We start from the raw sequence: 9,190 nt of genomic DNA, 5'->3' as shown, positions 1-9,190 counted from the left end.
TCGACGCCATGGCTGTGACATTACACATACAACATAATCAGTGCGACTAGTACGACTAACAAGACCAAGTAGTGAACACCATCGTATATATTTGTGTCGGAATACAACAAGAGGATAAGCAATCGCATGACCGAAATTTGTGCTCAATAGGCATCGAAGAATACGTATTCCATAGCAACATAAATACACATCAACAGATCAGTGAGCTATCACTAACCTTGTTTCAGCGGCTCAAAATGCTAGCCGGTTCGGGTATGCTCGATGAGGCGCTCTGCTTGTTGATGATACAATGCTGGTAACTAACATCCAACATTTAAGTAACCTAGTTATGCTGCATAATGATGTTTCGGAGTGATTTGGCGGGAATCAATCGTAATTTACCGCCTAATTTGGCTCCAAATTTTGGTGGATCGCCGCTAATTTACTTCCTCACGATGAGAGGGTAATTTAGTCACAATAGATTTTGTTTCCTTCACACCCTGCTTGAACCAAACATTATATATAAGCCCAATCAGCCTACATGGGCTGAACCAAACAATGTATAAGCCTACCAACCAATTTAGGAATGCCCATTAACAATAGAATCATGTTAAAATTTGTGGTGGCTACCAGACGCACCCTAAAAAATCACCTTACTTTTGTGCCTTTGGAAGCATGTGCAAACTAAAAAATCACCTTACTTTTGTGCCTTTGGAAGCATGTGCAAACTACTGCAAAGTAATTAGTACCAAGTCCACCCTATTTCGTTGTAAATTTAGTAATTAGTGATTATAGTAAAAAAAAAAAAAACTGCTGATTTGCCAGGTAAGCAGATTCCAAATCCAATCTAATCCGGGCAGCGTTGCATTCCCAATCCAATATACGCTTATATCATGACTTGCACACACGCACACACACACTTTCAATCTCTATTCGCTCCAGATATTTTTTTTCGCTTCGTTTTAATTTTGGTGGGGGCCTAGAAGTGGGCCCGCCCCTACCAATTGCGTTGTTCCGGGTTTCTTTTATATACCGCAGCGGTTGCCTCCATTTTTCCCTCTTCAAACCAATCCCCAGTTTCGTATTCACACTAATCTGTAATTTTCCCCAAATTAACTAAACAGAGGAGATTCTGTGAAATGGGAGAGGTAATTGATTGTAAATTCGAAATCTAAATCATTGTAATTTTATCAATTCGTGAATTCTACTCTACTCTACCTCTGATTGTTTGGAGAATTGGTGGTTTTGCTCACTTTTCTGTTCCCCTTTTCAGAAGGATGGAGGGAAGAAGGTAGCGGCTCCGGAGAAGAAGGCGGCGGTAGGCGGAGGAAAGAAGGAGGAAGCCGGGCCGATTGAGGTTGTGTTGAAGCTTGACTTGCATTGCGAAGGTTGCGCGAAAAAGGTCAAACGAGCCGTTAGCCATTTCGAAGGTACTCAAATTTCCTAAATTTTTTATTCATCTAGTTTCTTCCCTGTAAATTTGGAATGAAATTCAGTTCAATAATTTTTATATTGGTAGATTAATTACTCTAATTAGTAGTGCCGTAGCTACAAGTAAAATTACCAGGAAAAATATTGACCTTTTACTTTCTTTGTATCGTTGTTGGAGAGATAAAATTGAACACGCTTTTCATGATAATTGATATATACGAATGAAGTTCCCAATTAATTTCAGTATCTCTTTCTGAGTTACTACTAGTATTTGTTTTTCCGACCACACCTAATTTTCTGGGTTCAGAGTTAGTGCAACATTTTATTGTTATACGGTAATTATAATTAAAAAATTAGTAGTATTACAATTACAAAAACTGCGAGCTAATATTTTTATGAGTTATTTGCAACTAACAGAACTTTCCGGAGATCTCAGGGTACAAACTTTCCATGTAAATCACTATTCAACGGCTCTTTTTCAATTCCCTACATTATTGAAAACGTGTATTTTAAATATCAGCGTTATCACTTTAATTATATTTGATTAATAAATAGCATTGCTCGTTTGTGAAGGTGTTGAGAAAGTGAAGACTGACTGTGAGGCTAAGAAGTTGACCGTCTCCGGCAATGTTGACCCGTCAGCACTGCGCGAGAGGGTTGAGTACAAGACCAAAAAGAAGGTTGAGCTAATCTCTCCTCAGCCAAAAAAGCCCGCCGCTGCTGATAAGAAGGCCGATGAGAAGAAGGCAGAGCAGAAGAAAGGAGATGAAAAGAAACCTAAAGATGTGAATTATAGAACTAATTAAAAATCTTTTTAAGTGACCATTTAATTTTATTAGTACAATTTTGTTAGCCAACTTCATTGACCAATTACTAACTCTTTTGTATATTTGCTACTCCAGCTTGCGGTTAGTACAGTGGTGATGAAAGTCCGGCTGCACTGCGACGGGTGCGCGCATAAGATGAAGCGAGTCATAACGAAGCACATTGATGGTGAGTTTGGTCACACTTAATAATCAATTTTCAGACATAGGTACATATTAATTGTAATCTTGCTGTCTCTCATGAATGTGAATGTGTATGTGTATGTGTATGTGTATGTGACTTGTGAGTTGGTATGATTTAATTATAGGGGTGCACTCGGTAAAAACCGACCTAGCAAAGGACCTAGTCACAGTAACTGGGACAATGAACGAGAAGGAACTCACATCATACTTGAAAGAAAAACTCAATCGAGGTGTAGAAATCGTTCCTCCTGCAAAGAAAGACGACGCTAGTGGTGACAAGAAAGAAAAAGAAGCCGGAGGAGACAAAAAGGAGGGCGGCAGCGACAAGAAGGGAGCAGAGTCGAAGGGAGGGGACGAAAGCAAAGGCACTAAGGTAGAAGTGAACAAGATGGAGTATCGTGGTTCGAATCTACAAACGCACTACGCCATGCCTATCTACAACCAAAATTATTACAATCAAGATTATGGCCTCCCAGTTAACAACTATCATGGTTACCCACCTAGCCAGGGCCACGTCGTGCAATATGCTCAGGGACCTCCACCTCCACCGCCAACGTACATGAACGATAAAATGTTTAGCGACGAAAATCCGAATGGATGCTCCCTGATGTGAACGTGAAGATTCGGATTTTTTAGATGTATATAAGAGTTTAAAAAAATATACGAATGGGAAATACATGATAATGTATATAGGATAGCAAATTAATTAGAAAAAAATACTTACGGTGTAGTAGATGAATGCAGACCCGGGCGGTTGCCGGTGTTTGTGAGGTTGATTTATTGTTTAAATGTTGCTATCGATTTGTTGTTAGTTAATAAAATAAACTCAAATTTTGCTTCGCTAATGATGTTTTTTTAGCTATCTTCAGACTGATTATTTTGTTCAATTAATAGTGATGTGAGCCTTCCTCAGCTTGGCGTGGATAATTTGTTTATTACTCTATCAATTATGCAATTATCATTAACAAGATAATGTCTTGTTCAAGTTATTTCTTTTATTAATTAGTAAAAGATAACTTGTTCCTAAATAAGACTATGTGCTATTGAATTAATTAATGTAGAGCAACCCGGTCCCGGTCTTTGGACGCTTTCAGTCTTTCACCCTCAGATGTTAAACTCATAAAAATATAGGAGTGCATTCTTTTCATTTTGACATGATCCAATAAAATAGTCTACCGCTTCTATTTTTGATAATTTTTTTCTCTTTAATAAAATGTAGACATATTCTTCATTAATAATATTTTAATCATTTTTTTATCTTGCTCCTATTTTATCAGTTACTTCGTTCAATAAAAACATACCGCATTTGCAATTTTGGGATGTCCTTAAAAATAGAACAATTTTATTTAAGGAAACTTTTTCTCTCTAATGAGGTTGGTCTCATTCTCCACTAACAATACTCCAATCACTTTTTTTTCTATCTCTCTCTTACTTCACCAATTGTGCATTAAAATATGTATCGTTTCCAATGTTGCCTATTTTTTTAAAGAGGAAGGAATATCTATTTTTATGGGACGAAAATGAATAATTCATTCATAAATTTTACTAAATCTCCATCATTAATCTTTTTTCAGTTTCTAAGTATGCATTTTTCTAATTAACAAGTTTTTCTTTATTTCTCAGTTTTAGATTCTTGTGTCTAGATCCAATATGTAGTATAGCCCTACAGTTTTAATTTTTTAAAGTTCAATTTGTTCATTTTTCCTATGTACAAAATTTCCTGTATTCTAATAATCTAGTTTAAATTTTGTAATTACTCCCTCGGCTGAAAAAAGAATATGACTCACTTATCGTGGAACAGATAAAATATAATCCTTCTGTTCTCTGTTAATTGTCCACTTTTGCCATTTTTATTCGTCCCCCATTAATTGTCCACTTTCATTTTTTACCATAAATTGTATGTAGGCCTCACATTTCATTAACTTACTCTACTAATATTTTATTATAAAACTAGCATATAAAATGAGACTCACATTTCACTAACTTTTTCAACTCGCTTTTTTTACATTTCTTAAAACTCGTGCCAAAATTAAATTGGATAATTATTGAAGGACGGAGGGAGTACCTAATTATCATTTGACCTATAATTATATGAAAATTAATAAAGATATTTATAAGAAAATTTCTCCATACAACATATCAGTATTATGGATATAAGCAAAGGGGTGTGCGTTTGATTAGGATTTAGGGTGGAAATAGTCAGTGGAACGTGGATCCTACTTTGATATACTGATTTTATAATGAAATGTGAATTAAATGAGTAAGTGAAATATGAGGTCTATTTGCCAAAAATAGTAAAAGTGAAATAAAAAATGTAAGAAAAAAAGACAAAATAAGACTTTTAATAAAGAGATCCATACAATATTCCTAATATTTCGTCACGGAACTGGTTATACTATCTCACAAACTATATTCGTTGATTGTAGCCTTTTTTATGACTTTGATGTTAGAAATAATGGGAAGAAATTCCCAAGTCGTGTACAGGCGGTACTCTAACTATTACAATCGAAAGGAAACTTGCAGCAAATAGATGAATGAAAATTACAACGAAAATAAAGCAAACCAAATTTATAAGTCGAGTCGAGGAAAGCCCTCTTTCCGCAAGACAAATTACGCCCCGGCTAGTGCTCACGGAATGGCGTATTGCCCCAAAGATAAAACGACTTCCTCCTAACGTGTAGAAGCACCTCAAACCCGCTAGGCACCGGCGAACTTGATGGAGTTCCGAGAATCGAGCTATGCAATGCTCCTATATGTGAACTAGGATGTAGAGAGCTAGAGAAGAGAGAAGCTTGTTGTGATGTTCGTTGTGTATTCTACTCTCCCAAGCTCCACCTATTTATAGGATGGGGGAGGCCACCTCAAAGGTCTTGGCATTAAGGGACACCATAAACCAAAATGAGGTGAAAGGCCAAAGGACTTGGAAATGAAAGGCTAAAAGCCATTCCATTTCACACGTTTCCAACAATCCCCCACATTGGTTAGAGCGTTGCAAGCTCAAACCAACACCAGACACAAATGCATGTATGCAGACTCTTTGCTCAATTCTCGAGAAACAATATTGCATTTGGAATAGTAGCTTGGGGCTTTGAACTTTCCATAGTCAACACTATCGGGCATACCGGCGGTCTGGTGGACGTGATGCCTTGAACCATTCCTCCTTGGTGTATACCGAGACAATAATATTGACACAATATTATTTACAAACTCATCAGTTCTCACGTTTGTGTCCTTTACTGGCCATGGAACACCACTTTGGATTCATAAGTGATTCACATGTTGAAGCGGCCCACACTTCTTCACTTACATAGGTGATTCTTTTCCAGGTATCCTGCAATACCCACCTCCTCGAGGTTTCTAAGAATCATTAAAAGTCAAAACTTAGCCTCTTACCACATGCAGGTTACAACACTCAATGCTTTCTAAAGAATGGGCGAAGATTGAAAATCTTCCGAGTGTTACAACTAGATTCATATAGCTTCGTTTTCCCATTGAACCAAGCCCATGGGATCTCCAATCGTATGGTTGGGTTACCACTATAATCATCTTTTAAGATGTGGTTTTCAGTCCCATTCCTTTTAGCAATTTATGCATTTGATCACGGTTTAAACATTTTGTTAACGGATCCGCTAAGTTATCAACTGACCTTACATAGTCAACTGTGATAACACCACTTGTGATCAATTGCCTGACGGTATTATGTCGCCGACGAATATGTCGAGACTTACCATTGTATAAGACACTATGCGCTCTCCCTATAGCTGCTTGGCTATCACAGTATATCACTACTGTCGGCACTGACTTCTTCCAACATGGAATACATTCTAGGAAATTTCTGAGCCACTCGGCTTCTTCCCCTGCTTTATCCAATGCAATAAACTCAGATTCCATGGTGGAACGAGCAATACACGTCTGTTTCGTTGATTTCTACGAAACAGCACCACCCCCAACAATGAACACATAACCACTCGTCGAGAACGAGTCTTTTGAATCAGAGATCCAATTTGCATCACAATACCCTTCAAGTACTTGGGGATATCTTGTGTACTGCAGCTCAAAGTTAAGAGTATACTTCAAGTATCTCAAAACCCTACGCAGAGCTTTCCAATGTTCCTTGCTTGGGTTGCTCGTAAATCGGCTCAGCTTATTCACCGTACACGCAAGATCTGGTCGGGTGCAGTTTGTGAAAAACATCAAACTCCCTATGATCCTTGCATATTCTTCTTGAGCTACAGGCTCACCCGTGTGCTTACTCAAATGCACGTTGGGTTCCAATGGAGTCTTAGCTGGCTCACAATCGAATGAGTGAAATTTCTTTAGCACTTTCTCAATATAATGAGATTGTGTCAGAGCAATTCTCTCATGATTCCTTTTAATTTTGATTCTGAGAATCACATCAGCTAAACTCATATCTTTCATGTCGAAATTTCTCTTCAACATATTTTTGGTTTCATTGATAATGGCACTATTGCTGCCCGTAATCAACATATCATCTACATAAAGACACACAATAACGAAACCGTTATCTGTGTTCTTAATGTAAACACACTTATCGCACTCATTGATAGTGAAACCATTTGCCAACATCGCGTTGTCAAATTTTAAATGCCATTGTAATGGTGCTTGCTTCAACCCATATAATGACTTTACCAGTTTGCATACTTTACGCTCTTGCCCAGGCACAACAAACCCTTCGGGCTGTTCCATATATATTTCTTCTTCCAGATCACCATTCAGAAACGCAGTTTTCACATCCATTTGGTGAATCTCAAGATTGTGCCAAGCAGCAATCGCAAGAAGCACCCGAATGGAAGTGATTCTCGTAACAGGTGAATAGGTATAAAAAAAGTCATGCCCTTCTTTCTGCTTAAAGCCTTGGACAACTAGGCGAGCTTTGTACTTATCTATAGTACCATCGGGCTTATATTTCCTTTTCAGAATCCACTTGCACCCTAAAGTCTTACAGCCTTCAGGCAAGTCTACTAACACCCAGGTGTTATTTTTCATGATGGATTCAATCTCACTGTTGATAGCTTCTTGCCACCACGCTGCGTCTGGGCCAGACAAAGCTTCCGCCACTGACTTTGGTTCGTCATCCAACATAAAAGTTATGAAGTCGGGACCAAATGTCTTAGCAACTTTAACTCTTTTACCACGTCTTGGTTCAACATCCTCAGGACTTGACCTCGTCCTTTTTGGAGGATTAGAAGTAGTGGATTCATCCATCATTCTTTCACTAGAACGATCCTCTTGCCTCTTACAAGGGTAAACATTCTCAAAGAATATATAGCATTCCTTGACTCAATCGTTGTTCCTTCAGCCACGCCAGGCACAGCTGACCTATGGACTAGGAAACGATAGGCACTACTATTAAGTGCATGGCCAATAAAGATGCAATCGACTGTTTTAGGGCCTATTGCAACTTGTTTCGGAGGTGGCACTTCTACCTTCGCTAAACACCCCCACACTTTGAGGTATGAATACGAAGGTTTCTTCCCTTTCCACAACTCATAAGGAGTTACATCCCTATTTTTTAGTGGAATTTTGTTCAGGATATGATTCGCTGTTAACACAGCCTCCCCCCACATGTTCTGGGGTAATCCTGAATTAATCAACAAAGCATTCATCATCTCTTTTAGTGTTCGATTTTTGCGTTCAGCAACACCATTTGATTGAGTAGAATATGGAGCTGTGGTTTGGTGAATTATACCACTTGCATGGCATAATTCTGCAAACGGCGCTACATACTCACCACCTCTATCACTTCGAACACACTTAATTCGACAATTAAGTTGATTTTCGGCTTCATTTTTGAAGTCTTTAAACGCTTCAATTGCCTCATCTTTACTTCTTAATAAGTAAAGGTAACAATACCTTGTGCAATCATCTATAAATGTGATGAAGTACTTTTTACCACCTCTAGTTTGCACAAATTTTAAATCACATACGTCTGTATGGATTAACTCTAGAGGTTTTGTGCTTCGCTCTACCGAATGGAACGGCAGTTTAGCCATTTTGGCTTCAACACACACTTCACATCTTTCTTGTGAGTTAAACTTATCTACTTTTAGTAAATTAAGATTTACTAATCTTTTTATAGCATTTAGATTTACATGTCCCAATCTATTGTGCCATAAGTCAGAGCTTTCAAGCAAATAAGAGGATGTGCCATTTTCCTTATTGCTTATTCCTTTTCCACGGTGAATGACCGTAACATTCAGCTCAAAAAGCCCATTCACTAGGTGACCTTCACCTATGAACTTTTCATACTTGGTCAATATAACCTTTTCACACTCAAATTCTAGTGAAAATCCATGATTTACTAGAAGTGAGCCTGACACCAAATTATTTCGGATGTCTGGGACATGCAGTACATCCCTAAGGGTAAGAACTTTTCCAGATCCTAATTTTAGGAACACATTACCCACACCAACCACCTTAGAAGAGGCTTGGTTTCCCATACGTACTTTTCTACCTCCAACAGATTTGTAGGTAGAAAAAATGCTTCTTTCGGAGCACACATGACATGTGGTACCTGTATCAACAAACCATTCATTTGGATTGTTACCATGGTTCACATCGGAGACCATTGCGATCACCTCGTGATCTTTGTTGTTTATAACAACATGTTCAAATAATTTGCACAATATTGTCTCCAACAATAAGTACATAATTATATTGAACCATATGTGCATTGGTATATTCAACAACCCATGCATCCCAATTATTACTACCAAGTCAAAATTGGTCTTGCTTGTCAACTGACAAACGAT

The 9,190-nt window shown here is 38.0% G+C and overlaps 1 protein-coding gene across 1 annotated transcript; it reads left to right on the top strand.

The window, feature by feature from the left end:
* Nucleotides 1–907: 907 nt before the first annotated feature.
* Nucleotides 908–3,262, top strand: LOC121797483 (heavy metal-associated isoprenylated plant protein 3-like). The gene is made up of 5 exons (XM_042196245.1): nucleotides 908–1,127; nucleotides 1,253–1,409; nucleotides 1,984–2,195; nucleotides 2,313–2,403; nucleotides 2,543–3,262. Exons 1-5 carry the CDS (start codon nucleotides 1,119–1,121, stop codon nucleotides 3,028–3,030), a joined length of 957 nt encoding a protein of 318 aa, XP_042052179.1. The 5' UTR covers nucleotides 908–1,118; the 3' UTR covers nucleotides 3,031–3,262.
* The last annotated feature ends 5,928 nt before the right edge of the window (nucleotides 3,263–9,190 follow it).

Source organism: Salvia splendens, chromosome 3 (assembly GCF_004379255.2).
Source record: "Salvia splendens isolate huo1 chromosome 3, SspV2, whole genome shotgun sequence".
Taxonomy (NCBI): Eukaryota; Viridiplantae; Streptophyta; class Magnoliopsida; order Lamiales; family Lamiaceae; genus Salvia; species Salvia splendens.
The sequence above is the reverse complement of the archived record's forward strand: the minus strand, read 5'-3'. Positions and strand labels throughout refer to the sequence as shown.